The sequence below is a fragment of the Lissotriton vulgaris genome, chromosome 1_1 (genome assembly GCF_964263255.1).
Source record: "Lissotriton vulgaris chromosome 1_1, aLisVul1.2, whole genome shotgun sequence".
Taxonomy (NCBI): Eukaryota; Metazoa; Chordata; class Amphibia; order Caudata; family Salamandridae; genus Lissotriton; species Lissotriton vulgaris.
Genome location: NC_141685.1, coordinates 438,303,810 through 438,324,016, shown reverse-complemented (window position 1 = coordinate 438,324,016; position 20,207 = coordinate 438,303,810). Strand labels below are relative to the sequence as shown.

The 20,207-nt window shown below is 40.7% G+C and overlaps 1 protein-coding gene across 1 annotated transcript in view; it reads left to right on the top strand.

Moving 5' to 3' along the window:
* LOC147747319 (FRAS1-related extracellular matrix protein 1-like) overlaps positions 1-18,852 on the top strand; it is a 1,022,199-nt gene extending 1,003,347 nt beyond the window's left edge. The window contains exons 33-34 of the mRNA XM_086953165.1: positions 3,805-3,890; positions 17,024-18,852. Coding sequence (XP_086809291.1) covers positions 3,805-3,890; positions 17,024-17,238 — 301 coding nt within the window. The 3' untranslated portion in view covers positions 17,239-18,852. The remainder of the gene's footprint in view (positions 1-3,804; positions 3,891-17,023) is intronic.
* The last annotated feature ends 1,355 nt before the right edge of the window (positions 18,853-20,207 follow it).

Here is a 20,207-nt window from a genome sequence, read left to right as displayed (position 1 = left end):
TGAGGCTGATCTTGCTTTAGCTATTATCTTAATGAGGGTGCTTTAATCAATGAAACTCAATTCGGACAAGATGGAAGTGCTGATTTCCAGGAACAAGAATTCTCCCTGGTACTCTACCGGGTAGCCATCAGAGCTCGGACCCACACCTAATCCTACTAACCATGGCAGGAACGTGAGAGTCATTCTGGATGACAAGCTCAACATGACAGCCCAGGTCAACACAATCAGATCCCCCTGTTTCCATATTCTCGGAATGCTCTGCAAGATCTTCAAATGGCTACCCCATAACACCAGACATACCATCATGCACGCCCTCATCACAGTGAGATTAGACTACAGCAATGCATTCTATGCTGTGATCTCCAACCATCTCCTCCACTTATTCCAGATCATCCAGTATGCCACATCGAGACTCATCCTTCACCTCCCAGGATGCACCCACATAACACCAAACCTTAGAGACCTGCGCTGGCTCCCTATACACAAACTCAGCCAATTCAAACTTTTCACACATGCATACAAAGCACTTCACAACATCAGACCAACATACCTGAAAAACCACCTTCACGTCCACCAACCCACCAGACACCGGCGCTTAGCCTCACTCTTGCTCACAAATAACCCCTCATGCATCTGCAAAAGCAGAATGGGAGGTCTAGCATTCACCTACATCGCACCCAAAACCTGTAATGACCTCCTGTAACACATCAGAGCCTTCTACTCACTTCTTAAATTCTGCAAGAAGCTGAAGGCCTGGCTCTTCAACTAACGCACTGAGGCAGTCTCCCACCACTAACATCTTCATGCTTATATGCCTGCACGCCTGCAGCAGCACCTGGATACACTCATGGGTGATTAGTCACTCTAGACAAATCCACATAACATATCAAACAACAACATAACATTACCTTGAAATATTTCCAGCCCATATTGCTCTTGGGCATTGGAGAGAGGGTTGGATGTTCTACCGAGATTCTAAGCTGTGTTAGCTAAATCTTACTTATCTTTTCTATAGAGGTGTTGATTTTAATCTTCGTGGTTGAATGGTATGTTATTTGATAATATCTAACAGTCTCCTAGGATAGTTTTTTGCTTGGTCTTAGATGTGAAGAATGACATTTTGGCATCAGAGTTGCCTTTTAACCTTTTCATTTTGGTGTAAAGATTGGTCAGATTCAAAGTTGAGTTTTTTTTTACCATTTCCTTTCAACTAGTCGAGTTTGTTTCCTCCCTTAGTTTTGTTCTCTGTTGTACTATTTGGAGGAATTTTTGGTCTTTTGCTTTTGCCTCTTTAATTTCGTTGGTACTACTTCATCCTCATCCTATTGAAGATGGTTTCATTGTAGTGATTAGACATGTGGGTTGCTGTGGTGACAGAGTTGTGACACTTTGAGGTAAGTTCATTGGTGTGATTAGTCTTATATATTTAGCCTATTGTTTTGGTCCATTAACTTGATCTCTAGTAACAGCTCTCTGAGTTGAGGGAGAAAAGAACAAGGTAGTGATTCAGCAAGCTGAACTGTAACAGCCTTTATATCGATAGGACCCCTTCCTTTATGATCAGTGGGTCAAGAGTGTATCCTTTCACATGGTTTGGGCCTTTACAGATATTTGCCAGGTAATTGTTGTTCAACAAGGGAAACCTGAGAGTCCATAGAGTTGGTCCAGTGAAGGTTGAAGTCTCTTACAAAGATGTTGGTGGACAGTGATGAGTACTGTTGTTGTTCAATGAAAACCTGGTTATCTCAAAATGGGTGATAAAGAATGCGTGTTTTGGGGGAGAAGCTTCAGCAGTAGGGATAGTCTACTCCTACCAGTAGCAGCCTTACCTGTTAAGTTATGTAATGTATCCTGTTGTGCCTGATTAGATATAATCATTATGACTGTATAAAATGTATATAATCACATTTAGCTTAGTTAGTGGCTATGTGATGTACAGCAGTGTTTCTATGGATCTTGGTAGACTTGACTTATTACTTACCTTACTGGTCAGGAAAAATATGGAAGATCATGGAACAGATATTAAGCGTTGACTTGTTTTTGCCAGTACCCAGTGCAGGAGCAGAAATATGCTAGGAAGATGCCTGACATTAGGACACCAGACACTTTGCCTGACAGGTCTAGACCGGGAACCCAAAGCAGTACTAGCATTTTCCTCGAACGAGGGCCTGGAGAAGCACTGTCTGGCCCTGGAAGGCTGGAAACACTTGCTTGTTACTTTTGTTCCAGGGGGGACGATATTGCAACAGTGTTGCAAAACCAGCCCTCATCGCTGCAAAACTGGCCCCTACCCTTCCAGCCTCCCAGGAAAATGATTGAAGCCAGTCTGGCAATGTTGCAAAATCTAGGACAAATTGTATGCACAGAAGACATGCGTAAAAATACTCCCAAATAGTTATTATGATAGTTTTATATAGTATTGGAATTTCCATTAAGGAGATTAATCCTAGGAGATCAGGAACAACATCTGTGAGTATAGGGTTCCTCCTCTGACAGAGGGCACTGTCAATGACAATTTAAATTAGTTGACAAGTGTAGGTCAAATAAATGCTTTGGTTGTGAACTAGGATTTAAAGTAGGCAGTAAAAAACCATGATATTTTAATATTATTTTGAAATAAGATTGTCACGCCATTATATTTTCATAAATGACATAAACTCTGGCAAACCACAGTGACAAATAAATTAGGACAGAATCACACATGTTTTTATTGTGTATGCCTACATAACAGGAAAATGGTTTCATGTATGTTGGCATGTATTGACCATGATTCTCAGCGGTTTAATGTATTTTTGTGTATTCCCAGTATATGTGTGAATCTCCTGTGTGCTATACATTAAACCAGGGCTCTCCAAAGTCGGTTTTGGAGGGTCGGATTCATGACAGATTGTTATGATAACTACATTTATCTAAATGGGGATATGCTAAAAATCTTGCATGAATCCAACCCTCCAGGACCGGCTTTGGAGAAACTTGCATTAGACAAAAATGAAATCCAATTGGATTTCAAAAAGTAAACCTCACTGGGGAAGTGTTCTTGGCAATACGATGCACAGCAGATGTGTCTCTTGGTAGTAACTTCAAGCAAGTCAGAGGGTTTGGCGGGCTGGCGTCCACGAATCATATTGCCACTTGATGGTAGAAGGATCTGTTTCTAAGGTGAAGTTTAAACTTAATGCCCTGTAGAGAAAGTAGAAATACTGCAGCTCCATCATATGATGCCCTCGGTGAAACGAGCCACAGTAGCGGCCTTGTCATTAATAAATAAGCCCTTTTTGCTTTAACCCCTTAAGTGCTGCGTCGGTGCGTTGGCCGACAGCAGCACTACCTCCCCAGTGCTGCGCACGACCATTGGACGTCCATTCAGCACTAGTTCCAATGGACAGCGCAGCACTGGGGAGGGATGTTTACTAGCATCTATGAGGTTAAGATCTATAAATAGGTATTTGACACACAACTGCGTGGCTCTCAAATGCTCAGGGCCTGAGGAATAATGACCCGTACCACTCCCATCTCCATTCTGAAGGGCCTGAGGAATCTTTCTGTAGTAACTTCATGGATGTTCGTAAATATGAAGCCTTGTAGCTCATTGATATGAATGGACCTAGTATGAGTATCACAGATGGCATCAGAAAGTGAGCCCTCAGCCACGTTTAACAAGGACATTTGGAGGAAAGGGTTCTATTGGTGAAACCATATTACTTTATTATAATATAAGCGTATAAAAATAAAAATAAAAACACTACTCTTCTTGTAACCTAACGCATACGAATTATATTGTTTTACCTTTATCTTTGTTTTTAGGTACTCCAGTCACTTGACCAGTGTTCACTCGAAAAGTGAAATGGAATGGCTTTGGAATTTTGCTGATAAACAGCCCTTTTGGATAGGTAAGGAACAAAGAGCAAGTGAGTGAGTGTTCTTGAGATTCTAGAACAGTGTTTACTAAAACGAGAGAATGGTACAAGTATGATTCGGTGCTTGCTGATTTTATTTACATATATAGGTATGTATGTATTCATGTATGTATTTGTTTTATACAGACAACAGCATTTCAAACAGAAATGTCTTACAAGGCAGCATAAGCAGTTCAAAAGGCATTAACGAATGGGAATGGCAGTGAAGGCTGAAAGTTCTATAATGTTCTTGATGAATCACCGGCCATTGAGGATTCCAGGGTGGCAACGGCAGGAATTAAAACCTTCAAAGAACAATGAGTGAGCAGTGGCCTAGCAAGGTGGGGTGGAGGGGGTGGTCTGCCCTGGGTGGCATGAGTTTTGGGGGCAGTGACCTCCCCACTGATCTTACCTGCGGCTGTCACGGGCGGCAAACAAAGGGACCATCACCACCCCACCAGCCCTCCCACTCTCACCTTCGGCTACCGCTTGGCGGGAAACTCCCTGACTGCCACGGGTGTCAGAAGGTCTAACTGCGCCACCGTGAGGGAGACATACTTGGGGTAGTGAAAATATGGTATCACATACATGCTTCGGATGATTGTTAGAAAAAGTCTGATAAGGAAGACCAGACATAATTACCAGGTGGTGAGGAGTTTCAGTGAAATGGGCCGGACAAAAGGACCTGACTCCGGAGGTGACACAGGGCTGTCTGGGTAACATTGGTAGGTTTTGGCTGGCTGAAATAAAACGTGTAGTATTGTGTGCGTTTTCATTGATGGAACCCTTATGCCTCCTGATAGACTCCTTAGAACTGTGACGTAAGCGTTAGAGCGGAGTGAAGTGAATGCAGGTTTAGAATGTGGGTTCACGGTTACACGCAGAAGAATAAAGACGTGTTATACTAAGCTCTGTGAGTGGCACAGTCATTGGTGAGTATCCGAGCTGGGTAGGACGCCACAAAAAGGAAAGGTGTATCAAGTAAAACTGGAGCAAAGGTTTGGAAGGCCGACCAGCAAACTGATACAGTAATCAATACTGCTGAACACCAGGAAGTCGATGTATGTTTTAGCAGTGCTCCTGTGTAACAGTAGAATGATCTTACAAATGATTAGTAGTTGATATCTTGCTGCTGAAGCAGTAGCAGAGATAAGTGCCTCCTGCTTCATGGATGTATCAAACTGAATGGGTGAAAAATAACTAGTCTGGCAGAACGAGAACAGCATTCATGAGACAGGAGGGATCATTTTATGACAGGACTTTTATTTTCTAGGATAAAGGATCACAGTGTCACCCCATGGTGGAATGTTGTTAGGCAGTTTGTGTGTACCTTTCTATTCCTGCCAACTATTGCCCAGTATTCATTCTTGCTTATTTCTCAAAACTATTTGTATACCTTCTATTTAACTGCCTCACTGACTACTGCTGATCATCATTGGGGAGAGGATGTAGCCTAACTGCTAGGGGGTCGATCTCTAATCTGGGGAACTGGGTTTGAGTCTCGCAATGAATCCCAACATCCTGTGATTCTGGACAAATCACTTAATCTCCCGATGCCTACACAATTTAATGTGTCCCTGTGTAACGCAACATGTAACATGCTCTGAAATCCTTAGGTCAAGTTTGCGCTGAATAAACTTACGGAAAAAAATGTAACAGTCCCCCCTAATCCTGTCCAATAATCTGGACTCTGCAACCTTCATTCTACTGAAACAGGGCTCACCAATGTCTCCAACTGCATACACAACGTATACCACATTGACCTCTCCTTTATTCTCATACTCCTAGAACTCTCTGTGCCCTTTAATACTGTTGTTCACCCCACACTACTCTCCTACCACAACTTAATAGCCATAAGTGGGATACCATTTAATTGGTTTAAGTCTTACCTCTTCAACTACAGCTACACTATAACATGGAATAACATATTTTCTGTATTCACCTCTTTCAAGGTGAATACCTGGTGGTGTAAGCATTTGGGTTCTTTACGAGGGGAAGGACCACTGCTAGTTTGAGATATGAAGGAAAGGAGCCAGTGTTGGGGCAAAATATGAACACAGAGTAAAGTGTTAGAAGAATGAGCCACAAATTTGAAGATAGTGGTACTTTAAGAGTGGGAAGGGTCACAGGGTGGTTTAGCTGCATTAATGAAAAGAATGAATTTGGTTAGTGTTGTGCTATATTGTGACAATGTGATTGTGTAGAGTTATGGTGAGATGTGACAGTAAGGTGATAGTGGTGGGATCTTACCTAGTATGGCCAAATGGTTCATAATATTGTTAATCTTTGGAGAGTAGTACCAGGAAAAATCATTAGCAGATAATGACAGGAGATGTGAAGATGGTGAAGGGAAAAAAGAGCTGAGGCTGCACACAAAGGCCTGAGGAAGATTCTCCCATTTATTCCGCTTTCCTTGAGGAAAAAAGTGGTAGTAGCCACGGTTCTATCTAGAATTGACGATTGTAATGCTCTCTTTCTAGGAGTAGGTGCTGCTCAATTCTCCAAACTCCAGTCAATTCAGAACGCGGCAGCTAGAGCACTGCTCAAACTACCCAAACATCACCCTACATCGACCAGTATAAAACAACTTCACTGGCTCCCAGTACGTGTTGATTTTAAGACTCTATGCCTGGTGCACAAAGCCCTGTTTGGTGGTGGGGCCAAGGATGTGCAATCCTTGTTTTCCCGATATGTACCAGCATGATCTTTAAGATCAGCCTTCCTTGGTCTGGTACAACTCCCAAAGATAAAGAGAGCAAGGTATGGAGGTAAACGCTTTTCCTTTTTAGCATCCAAACCCTGGAACTCATTGCCCACACACCTAAGACTTCTGCCAAACAGATCTGTCTTCAGGAAGGAAATAAAACATGGCTCTTTTCCCAACCCTGAACATGTCGGCTACTGTTTTTGCATATAAATTAGCGCCAAGATGACTCGGCAGTAGTGCGCTCTACAAATACATTTCAGTCAGTCAGTCAGTCAAACAGACACAAGGCACTGGTGTTGAGTTGAAGTGAGGTGAAACGGGCCTGGAAATAAAGATTTGGCTTTGTACAGAGCATAACACCGGGTATCAAGGACTTGCTTATAAACCTCAAGTTCTTCACCAGACTTGTGTTTCTGCCATTTACATAAATCTGCTCTCAGTTTAGTTTTAAGTGCCTTTTTGCAGGCCCAATATATGCGGTTGAAGGCAAGGTTTGATAAGAATGAAAGTCATGTAAAAACTTCTCAAGCTGATGACCATGTATTGGATATCTTTAGCCTTTAAAGTATTATGAGGATCTGGATCATGTATCCTTTTTTCTTTAATTTGACGAAAATCATCAATTACAAACTTAGGCATTTGAAATCTGGGATTTGGGGATTTAGCATTTTTGTTATAATGACTATTTCTGCTGTAGAAGCGAGGGTAGCCTTACAAAAAGTATTGTCAATAAAACGTTCCACCTAAAAAAAGCTTCTGTACTATCTCCAAACTTGGCACACATTGTTGGACATCTGAGCATATTTGTCAACCAGGTTTTCAAAAAATGTCATCAGTATTTTGATTGTTTTGCTCATCTGAACCTGTACAGTCTGGTAGCGCCATAATCCAGATTTGAAGGAATCCGCCCATTAAATGCTACTGACTATTTTTTGAGATAAGAGATTGGATAAATCTTTCTGCATATGCAGTTTTAGAAAGTCTTCTAATGTTAATTGATACTTGTATAACGCACTACTCACCCGCAAGGGTCTCAAGGCACTTGTACGAATACCGCTGTGGAACCCATCCTCACTTACCCTGTGAGGCGTCCACTCCTGGGCACCCCCAAGGTGGAGGCCAGGCATCCTTAGCGTTGTGGGGGCCGTTGTGGAGATTAAGCAAGCTATTGCCCAGAGTTGCAGAGTGGGACTCCATGATTGGAATAGGCACCAAGGCGAGAATTATCAGGTCCGTGGAATTTTTGAGCCCAAGACCCGCCGAGGCAGGGAATTGAACCCTGGTCCCGGGCTAGACCTCTGCATCAGGGTCTGCCGCTCTAACCATTGAGCCACACTTCTCCATTGGCTGCAGCACAAGAACGATTGTGGCCTAGTCTGTCCGGTATCCAGTGGAAAGTATTGGAGCTCTTCTTGTGACTATGGAAGAGGCCAAGAAAAATATTTGTGACACATATCTTTACTTTCATTTTGCTGGCATCAATCTAATCTTTAATGTTTGCGATGCACTTTTGAGCTGGATGGCCAGTCTATCCTTGGCTAGTCATTTGGGAGTCTGCAGCTTGTTAACTGTAAAAGTCTGTGTAGCTGATCTCAACACAGGTGCGATATATGATCATAAAGTCTTTCAGGATCGTAACTTGATATAAAAACTGTATTTACTCAAACATTATTTCTGTCATCAACTGAGACATAGTCATTCAATTTTGGTAACAGGGATGTTGATGGAATTATTGTGCATTTACCCAATGAACAGCCTTGGTAGTACTGAGTCTATTGTACGCATAGAAGGCCCTTTGTTCCAAAGATTTGAACATCTGTTCGCTTAAGTGACTTTTTGAAATTAAGTTTGTATAGGATCTCTAGTCTGTAAGGCCCCCAAAGATTCTCAGAGTAGTATTGCTACATGATCTTAACTTCAGATTTGTTCTTGATAGCCTTACATTTTTAAAACATGTTTAGTATCAGCTAACCAATGCATACAAGCTTTTTCTCAAAAGTAGCTGGCTAGCCTTCAGCTATAATATAAGCACTTTGGGGTCATCTGCATATTTACAAGGCTAATTCCTCTGAAATACTCTCCCTCTGTTCCGCTATTTTAAGTAATATGTTTGTGCTTTAGGAGGGGGTTGGGGCTTTCTTTTTCCTGCTGTTTATGTCACCTTGTCTAGTGGAGCCCTCATCATTGACATTGCATATATCATGACTTCCTACCTACTTTTTACTCAGTGCTATGAAATATTGTTGCAATGGTGGAAAGAAACCCTTCACAAGTGAATATAAAACATCCATGTCTAGTTAATTTCCTAAGTCCATACACACTTTATAAATGGGCATTTCGATTTTTAGAAGTGCATTTTCTATCTCATGCACCGTGGTATTCTGGGCTTTAGTAGTTTGCTGTTTAACCTGAAATAAGTCTGAATCAAATTAGCTAAGAAGCTAAGCAAACCATGAAAACCATGAAAGGTTGTGGTATTCTCTATATAATTCTATTCACATATTATGTAAGAACCCAGGTGGTTCTCCTAAATGAATGGGGCCATACATCCGTAAATAGGAGACATTGGCAAAGCCAATAGGCTCGACTTGTTTGAGGTGTATGTGTTTGAGCAGGTGAGAGAACATGCCCCCTCATGCTTGTGGAAATCAACCCATTCATCAACGTGATCTTGTAAAGATGCATGATTTCAAGTGTCCAACTCTCTTTATAACCATTGGCCCTGTGGTGGTGATCTATTAGCAGTGCTAATGGTTGTTCCCTGAGGTGGGGCAGGTTCAAAGGTCAACACAAGTGGTCAGTGTCCTTCATAGGATGCTGGCACATTCACATTGCTAAAGAATTGTTATCTAAAAGGCTATTGTTATTTGCCATTTTGCAGTAGCCCACCTCCTTGATGGAAGATGCCATCTTGAAACAAGGAAATTGCCACAGAAGCATACAATCATTCGTTTTCGATTTTTATGTAACATTTTCACACAATGAAGTATCACTGATAAATATTACACCGCATTTCCATCGTTATTTGCATAATACTCCATGTATGGATTTGTTATTCAATCGGAATGTGTGGTCCTTAGTGGAGAAAGTCGTCTTCTTTTCAAGATAGTCTGTATGGTCAGCAAACAATCCCAGCCAGATGCTGCTTCTCCTGAAAACAGTGCACCTCCCCCATTGCACAGGAAGCGTTCCCTAAAAGGCACCGAAAAGCCAATAGAATGACAGTGAATGAGAGATACTCATCTGAGGCCCTTTCCATTTATTTAGAAATGTAATGGCAAAATGTCTGCTAGACATCTAATGTCTGTAGCCAGATGTAGAAAGACCCTTTGGAAAGATAAACATGTGGGCCTTGGAACAGGTGAGTTCATTTAGATGCTAAGTGCACTGGGTTTAGAATGTAATTATTATTAAAATGTACATGGTCAAACACAATACAAAAATCAGTGAAATATGTTGTCATTTCATATTTTGGGAATTGCAGGGGATCAGATCTCTTAGATATTTGCAGCATTTTCAGTAAATGTTTCCAAAATGTGATAACCTTTATAATTTTATATGACTATGCACTGCTCAAGTCCCAATAGATGTTCAAAAAGAAGGGTTTACTAAATCTAGAATTAGGCGAAGAAATACAAAAACACTATAGAGAAGAAACATTTGAAGGGCCTATCTCAACTGCGGGATCGACACTGTGCATCGCTTGGCATGCTCTACAGTCACTCACACACACCTCCACGTTGCTGTCCATACCAGGCAACCAATAATGCAACCTCAGTTTGTTTCACGGTTCCTGTCATCCCTCATGGCCGTGGTGAAGAATTGTGATCAGTCTCCTTCTCAAGTCTCCTGGAGTAATCAACCAGTGACATCTCATAAGCAATACCCCATCCACGCTCACTTCATCCTTTACCTTGAAAAGGGAATCAACCTTTTGAGTAACAGAGCCTTCTCCAGAACTCCCTTGGACAATAATTTCTCAAGCACGCACTGACACACAATGTTTCGCATTGTCGTCCCATTCCTGAAGCAAGATCACTTTATCTGCAATAAACACCCTGTCATTTAAGATAATCACATGATCAATGTCGTCACAAGTACCCTGTTCCAAACCATCACTACGAGAAATCACAGATAAAAAGCATCAGATCTACAATTTCTAAAAAAACTATAATTAAATAAAGAAATTAAATAAATCTCATTGAAGATATTGTTGAGTCAGCGTTTATTTAGGATTAGCCCTGTGTAGGAATTATACCGTAATATATCAGTATTTGAAGTGTTGTATCCCCCATTCCCGAGTCTAAAATTATTTTTTTGGGGTGCCCTTTATTGGAAGTTCTTATGTATCTCAGTCTTTGCTCACATTAAGACTATTGCATCTGTCCACCATAGCCTCATGGGTAAACTCCTTGTACATAGAAAAGTACATTCATCAAAATGAGGCTCAAAGTCCATTGGGATCAGGAATGATATTTTGCATACATCAGAAGGGATGTGTTTTCAATCAAACTTGACCATAGACGAAAGACACAATATAGAATGTGGAGGTCAACTATGTTACCAGAAATTGCTGCATAGGCCCTTAACTTAAAAGAGTGAGTTGCAGTTAACCAATAATCTGAGCTAAAATCACTCCCCAGATTTATGGCAGGTGGAGGTGGTTACACTATACAACCAGTGAAAATAGAAATGACATAAGACACACTAGGATCATCGGATTTTGACTCAGGAATATGATCTTTTTACCTAATGGCTTAAAAAATAAATTTGGAAGACAAGAGAGGACATTTCCAGCCATCTATTGTAACGCATTGGAGTGTTTTTACAAATGCAAAAAAGCCCTTTGCTGAAGGGGCCCAATTCATCTGAGTGGCTCCGAACTGGGCTAGGAGAGAGAGATACACAGGACCACTGACTATGAGCATCTGTCCTCCGATTAGGCAACCTCTGCTCAAGAATATTCTTTTGCAACAACAAGACAGAGTACTCCACCCCAATCTGCACAATCTACACCTACATGCACGGAGATAGAGGGGCAGCAACTGACTACTTTTGATCTGCCACCTGATGGTGTGAATGTCGCTAGGTGCTCTTCCACGAAATCAATTTATGCAGGGCACTGGGAGAAATTTGTATGGTGCTCGTAAGATGGATCTCTTACAAGCAAAGCTGTCGGACATCTTTTTTTTGTTTTTACTTTGGCCCAGCAAAACCTTTCAGTGGGCACTCTAAAGGGTATTTGTCAGCCCTTACTGCCTTTCTATGTTCATTGGCTCAACCATCCTTGTTGACATCACCAGTTCTGTTGAGATGTATTAAAGGTTTGACACACATGTTCCCCCCCACGCCATTTGTGATGCCCCAGTGAGACTTTAACATAGTCTTGATGTTTCTAAGCCCTTCGAACCAATGCATAGTTGCTCACTGAGTCTTCTGACTTGGGAGACTGTCTTCCATATCACAATTACGTCAGAACCCCAAACACTTTCAGTGCCACTGCCAAACACTGCCTGCTTTCCCCAGACAGGTTGGTGCTGAGGGCTTTCATGGCATTCTTGTCAAAAGTTTTGACTCCCTTTCACATTGGGAAGTCCATCGCCCGGCCAGCATTCTTTTCTCCCCCTTAATCCTCAAAAGAAGAGGAGAGGTTCTATCGGCTGTACCCCAAAAGGGCGTTAAGCTTTTACATTGACTATACCAAGGAATACCACATGAACTCTCTACTTTTTGTGGGGTTTACAGAGGCAAAGAAATTGAAGGTTTTTTGTAAGAGAGCCCAGTTGAGGTGGATACTATTTTGCATCAAGATCTGCTACACACTGGCCAAGAAGCGACCATCGGTAGGTCTGAGAGCGAATTCTACCAGGGCGAGCGGTGCTTCTACTATGTTGACTCTTAGACTGCCTTTTCTTGACATCTGTCAGACCACTACGTGAGCATCATGTATACGTTCATGAATCACTACTGCCTTGACGGCCAGGTCCAGTGGGAAAGGCACTTTGCCTACTCTGTCCAACAGGACTTTTTGGTAGGTGTCCACTCCAGAGACCCTTCAATTGGGGAGGCACTGCATTGGTATCCTGTCCCAAGTTAGTATTCAGAACACTGGTACCAACATTTGTTCATGTTCTGTGTCTGAGGGCACAGAAAGGGGGGGGAGAAACTGCTATCAGCATGTAAGAATGCTGCTTATATGTGCTCCGTTCCATCACATCCCGAGCAGTATGAAGCCAATCCGGAGCCACACAATACTAAACTAGCAGCATGCAGGACCACTGCTGACGAAATGTTTCCAGATCCAGGCTGGTCACTGTGCAGTATTCTTATGGAAAGAAATCAGTTTTTAGATAGAATAACCACCAAAAAAGTTAATATTTCGTGTAGTAAGTGGTATTTGGGTCAAGAAGTGGTATAGCTTCTACTGTATTTGCCCAAGAATATGACACCAGAGTGGGTAGTAAGCAACCTGACCGAGAATGCACCATTTGTAGGTCTCAGCTGCAGACAGCTTTAGCTGTCTGTTGGCCAAACCTATTTTTTCAATATACAAAGAGTGGGCTTTTGGTCAGTCCCTTGCACATTGCTATGGCGCTTTGTTGTATGTCTCTCTTGCCTGATCTTGAATTGATGCATTTCCTCCCTGTTCCTATGTTTGTCCCTCCCCAGAGCATTTTGATATCACATGTCTCTGATTACTTGACTTATACCTTTTCACTTCTGACATTGCTTGGATTCTGAGAACTACTTTTTCTTTTACTTTTAGCATCCCAAGAGAATGGCTGGGTTTTCCTGCTCTCTCACCCTGTACTGCTTTTTCCTGTAACATGCTGCCCAACCAGTCAGCTTATATGTTGCTTCCTCCACCGCTCCAAGCTTTTATTTTTAAATCGTTTGTTTAAGAAACTGCTCCTCAATTGTACCCCTCACCCTTCTTTATTTTCCCCTAAATCTGCCCACTCTACTTCTCTCCACCTGCTACAGCATGTTTATTTTATTTTATTTTATTTTTTTTGATTTTGAAGGGCAAAGATATTGCAGTTTGCTGCTGGGCCACATCTTTCTCAAACTAAGCTTTCACACATATGTATTCATTTAAAATTACCTGGCTACAAAGTCGTGTTGGAGTGATACATTTAAAAAACAAGCAAAATAGTGTCCCTGTCATAATGTGTATGCACATGTCATGATGTGCACTTGTCATGACGAAACTAATTCTAAAATTGCGAGACATGAGTGCATATGTCCGTAAGCACTGGCGAAGCCAAGAGCTCCGCCATTTAAAGACATGACCTATTGGCAATGTAGTCACTTCATCTAAGCGCCCGTCAAAATAAAAAGATGGACCCTGCGGTGGGACAGCAGTTGTGATCCAGTTAAATACCTTGAATAACAATGTGAGCTACATCTTGCAAAAAAATAGGAAGAGGAGTAATGCAATAGGTGAGTCGATGCAGGCAGCGGTGTCCAAAAGCTCAAGTATGTAAAGTCATATTCTCCTGCCAGAGGGAGCTTATCCATTCTACAGCATTTTTCTATTTGACTCAATACATTTTGACAACCTGCGGCACAATTTCAACTTATAGAGGGAGACCAGCTTTCCAATAAAGGAGGTTCATTCGGAAAAAAGACAAATGTTCTAGGGCAGTACTTCCTTTGGCAGAATATCTTTAGCTAAATTGTGTCCAGAGTGTTGCTTCGTGTTGTGTTCCTGAAAAACCTATGGGACATGTTCAATGTGAGTGACGACAGCAGCATCTATCCAGGAGCGGCCCATTCAGGTAAGAGCGGTGGGGCGGGGTATTCAACAGACGACGACAAAGGAAAATGTATTATTTAATTAATTTTCCCTCGTCGTCGTCTGTTGAATACCTACCACCCCCACCCCACCGGTCTTACCTGCACGAGCCGCTCCTGCTCCTAGCCAGACAATCTGAATGTGGTGTTTCTGGTCTTCAAGGCACAGCTCTACCTGTATGATTCTAATCCCCAAGGAAAAGCCACTTCAAGAAATCCCTGCTCCATAAACATTTTGATTGAGTGTACTCCCACAGACCGCACAATGGATGCCCTTCTTCTACTGTCAATAAAACTGGAAAGTTATGGCAGCCTGAGAGCACTATCTTGGCTGACAGCCCATAATGGAGATGCAAAAGGGCAGAGTGTCCCTTGTCACCCTGTACACCCAGAATACCCAGTACTTTCCGAACTTCCGCTGGCAGGCACACGCTGCAAAGAATCATTCACATCTTCCAAGGTAGTGCCTGGCAACACTTAACATTCTACTAAAGTAGTTACCAAATTTTAGAACCTAGGTATGAAAATGTACAGTCACCAAAATGTGCACTTACAGACAGATTCATCATTGAAAAATGGGTTCGCAAAGGGCCAGATTCTGAGAATCTGGCCCTTTGCGAGCGCAATTTTTGCATTTGGGATTCCTCATCCCAAATGCAAAAATCGGTAATTGCGAAATCGCTAAATTACGAGGAATTGCATTTAAGGAATCTCTATTTGAGATTCCTTAAATGCAATTCATTAACCATTTTTAAATTGCGAAATCGCAATTTCGGGCCGCTATTTACCGCGAGGTCAAACCTCGTGGTAAATAGCGAAAACCTAGAAAAATGCTTTTAAATGCATTTTTCTAAGTTGCATGTTACACACACACATGTCCTTTGGATATGTGTGTGCGCAACAAAAATGTAGATTACATTTCAGGGGTGCTACTGGGTGTCCTTTGGACACCCCTGGCACCCTTGAAATCGCATCCTTATTTGCGATTAGCAAATTGCTAATCGCAAATAAGGAATAACTCCCCATTCATTCCTATGGGCCTTAGTAATGAATGGGGAGTTATTCCTTATTTGCGATTAGCAATTTGCTAATCGCAAATAAGGAGGCTGTAGGAATCGCAATTTATTTAGCGATTTCTACATGAATCCCGATTTGCAAGTCCTTAATAGCGATTCCTTAATAATTGCTATTAAGGACTCGCAAATCGGGACATTGATGAATCTACCTATTAGTGTCCTGCTCTGCAGAGTGAAAAATGCACATTGTCCTTTCTGATCAATGTTCTTAAAATTTCCAGTATGTTTTTAAAGGGGTCTGCATTGAGGAAATCTGCTCAACACCGGCACATTTAGCAGTAGTGGATGTCCTAAGATGGTGATCATTTGCAAGTGAATGCTTTTTTACAACGTATACAAATGTAGTAGGTGTGTGCAGTTTTGACATTTCGTTTTGTCTTTTTTTGGGGCGTGGGTGATCGAAAATGTAAACCTTCCATTTGAAAGCTTTGGACTTTGTGCGGCAACAAAAGCATTCAGTTCTTGCAACATAACTGACATTTTATATTGCATAGGCCGATGTATTTTTTCTTTAAAGACAAATCACATATTTTCTAATGTTTTATGAAATCAGAAAACACTTTTTATATGAGGACACGTTACTATTCACTTGTAAGAATGTGGTGCAGGTTATTGGTGATATCAGCGTTACAGACCATCACACCACCCTCTGCCCAATACTCTCTTTTCTCCATTCTCTTCCCGATACTCCCAGCATGGGTTCATCTAGAATAATAATGTATCTATCAAGAAAGAAAATTCCAGTAAATGTTTTCACTGTCTGTATGGAAATTTCTACTGCAGACTCGTGGAGCAGCTGGGATTGTCCCCTACAAGCATGTTTTGACACAACAACTTTTGTCTGAAAATGTTCATTTTATGCTTAGTATGTAAACATAGATTGATAGCTGCAGTTTTCTAAAAACTAAAGACCAACTTCTTCTTAATGTCTAATGCATCTCTGTAGACACGTGACTTGCATTAGGTGTAATCGCACCAGGGAATAGTGATTGAAGGGGGCCACTCCCCCGTATTATGGTTTGTATTATGGTTTGTCTTTTACTAATTAACAGGGGCAAGGATTTTTTTTTCCTTGTTTAAAGCTGATGGCACCCTTACTAAACTACTGTACCCTTTATATTTTTTAAAGCTCTTGTAACAAAGTAGGCATGTGCAGATTGGAAAATTGCATTTTTACATATAACTTATTTGAAGGATCGTATATGATAACTTATAAAATGCCCCACATGTATGTAATGAGGATATTACAAGCAGTTCGATGACTGTGTAATGACACTCGGATATATGCCTTATGATTATCATTCTATGCGGTTGCCAAACACGTTGGTGACTTCAACGTCCTGATTATAAACACTTGGATGTAGTTTCGTTAGCACATCTCCATTGGCTCACCAGTGAGCCAGTCCCCTAAAGAATCTTGCATGTATGCAAAACAATAATGCACTTGTATAATGTAGATCTCTACAGAGTTTTATGAACAGAACAGTTTTTCTGATTTAGTAATATCGATAGTGATTGAGTAATATATTCTATATTTTCCATTTCAGGTTTGAGGGAAGCTGATGTTAATGGAAACCTGTCATGGACCAATGGAAGGCCGGTGACCTTTAGTAACCTCAACAAACAAGAAACAAGGGAGAGAATTCAAGCGAAATGTGTCCTTGTCAAGAGGAAGAATAAATGGCAAAAAAGACACTGTAGAAGGGGGCAAAAAGAAAGCTATATCTGTTCTGTTCCTCAAGAAATAAGGGTAGTATTTTAACACAAAAGAAGTATGTTTTGCCTGCATATTTTGTTGTTGTATTAAAGAAACATTGGCACAGTAAATAAAGAGGTGTACTCTGCAAAAAAGCACATCAATTATTAACAAAAACAACAGATGTGATTGTATATTTAATGTCTCAATTATTCTAGTAGTGAGGAGCAGGGAGCAGAAACTGTTTGATTCTGTTCTGTTTACTGCAAAAATCACAGTTTGTCTTTTAAATGTTGTTCATATCAATGCAAATATAAGAAGCCAAAATGTTTGTTTTCCCAAAACAATTCCTAATTAGTAAAGGTACTGCTTGTTTTGCACCTGGTGGTGTAGTTAAATGAACATGTACATGTGTAAGAACCCCATTTAAAGAAAAATGATAGTAAAGAAAGAGGAGACAGTTAAGTTTGCCCAGTTGCATTAGAAGATATACCACATTGAAAAGGAAATATTTACAGCTTTGATAGATATTGCCATATTTAACATCCACACCATAAAAACAGTTCAGAATTGTCTCTTTTACTTCTCAGGCAGAATATATTTCGATAACTCCAGTTCATGGAAAGTCGGGTATTTAAGAGTGCCTTAGAATCTTAATGCCTGCGATAGTATGTCCTTATTATAAAAGAGTACGCAGTTTTTGTCCAACTACTGCACAGAGATGTGCAAAAGCCGGCTCTTGTCTCAAATCTAACATATATGATTTAATTACTATACTGCATTCCATTAATAATCTATATTTAGCATTCACACATTACAATACACATTCCATATGGAAATAAGGTACACAGCCTCAGAGTCAAAATAAAATGACTGAGGATTTCAAATGTTGCCATGCAAAGGAAAAAGGGTAAAAATTAATGAGGAAAGTAAAGTGGCACATTTCCCCTCCCACTGACTTCCACTGCCACAAAGAAATTCTCTCCATCCCAGCCTCAAACCTCTATGTTTCCTGAGTGACCAGCGCTGCTATTAACTTCCAGGTCTACGACCCCAGCTCCGCATCTCAAGGGTGCTCACAGCTTCCCACTTGTAAACCTCTCCAGGGTGTTTCTTGCCCCCTCCCCCTACCTACCATCGCAGTACGCCTTCCCGTCTACACAACTCTACCTAATGTCCTAATAATGATAACGGGGGAAAAACTAACTAGAATAATGCAATTAAGACACCCTGTTCCTAGATAGAAGTACACTTAACAAGTGTAGTTTAATTCATTCATTGGAATGTGATACACACCTTGGCCTTCCACTTTGATGGTTATAAACATTCTAGTTACACAATCCCCCTCTCAGACGTTTTCCTCCACAATGTTGTGGTTACTTTGATACCTGTCATAAATTACATTGTCTACAAGGTAGAAAGCAGATCATGGCATTTGGCCATCCCACTCCGAATTTTTGCTGAATTGCTTCTGGGTAACCGCTGTACGCATGCCCAGGTGTGTAAAAGCTCATTCAAAGGGAATGGCACTTTGCATGCAAATGTGTGACTGGCGCCATTATTATTATATTCATTGGGTTTCTAATACTCTGATCATGTATACTCCAATGGCTGGATTTTACGAAGAATAATATTACAATGTGTAAGAAACAACGTAAAATAAATACCATATACTATTTTAAACTATGAGTGCTTGAGTGAGTGACAACGTATGAAAACGATACATAAATATTTCACAGAATGCTGGGACTGTATGTGAGTTTCAGAATTGATTTACTCCTTCCGGCAGCAAAGGGGAATTTTGTAATTGAGATATGTGTTAATCTGTAGTATTTTTCTTTTTTGCTACAATAGTTTAATTTATACAACGAGTTGTTTTTCTGCAGTAATTCCAATATATCACAAAGTATATAATTTAGACATTTTAGATGTTTTTGAAGCATGCTTAGGTATTAAAAAGACATGCAGCTTATTAACACCCTTACAGATCTAATAATCCATGAATCTTGAAATCCGAAATATTTAGTAGTTTGGGCAGGGACTCAAAAATCCCTTTGCAATACAAGGGCTAATTAAGGGTGCAAGAACACATAGCCTGAGCCATGCTGCTTGCCTTGTATTAGCATATTCTTTTACACTTGTGGCTCTCTTCATTGTATTTTTGTTTCTGGAAAACAGTGGGCCTTATCCACAAAGCAATTATGTTTCTATACTGAATTTTGGATTGAAACAAGTTGCCTTTTAGTGGTCAAAAATATGCACATTTACACTTCTGAATATACTTGCTTAAAGGTAATATACGAGTTTGGGAGAATGTAAAAACTTTTGGCAGGCATGTTCCCATCATTGATACTGCAGGAAATGTACTCCTGTCAAGTGAAAAGGGTAAATCCGTTTTCGGGGGGACACCCATCAAAACTGTCAGAAGTGTTAAAGAATTGCTTTCTCTTGGATCAATCATATTATTTATGGAGAAAAAAACAGGTATCAAGTCAAGTTGAGAGACGGTTATATTTATGCACGTTACAATCTTTTCCCTTTTGAGTTAACTGAAATTCACAACTTGGAAATCCTGATCTACCCTATAGAAAACGAGGCTGCTGGAGCTTCCCAGCAGTAGGCCTGAAATTCTAAGTGCATTTTTAAAACAGTTGGACATGTGCTACAAACTTAGATGCCAGTCAATGGAGATATATTTCTGACATGTTTCGTGAATAAGCTTAGATTGTTTTTGTCGAAATAACTTTATACATTCATTCTTTATCCTTTTTTCAGATTCCACATGGAATACCATAAACGTGCACAGTAAAAATAGCATAGTTAATGTATTAACTATGAATTTAAAACAGAGTGAACAATTAAAACCACACAGTTCACATATTGACATTAAAATTGAAAACAAAATCACAAGTCTCGATACACACACCAAATAGCTAAACATAAAAGTATGAAGATAGGAGCCCAGGCTATCTAAACCTAAAACCAAAAACCTATCTAATGATCTACCATTTAAGTGGTAGTGGATACCAGGCGCT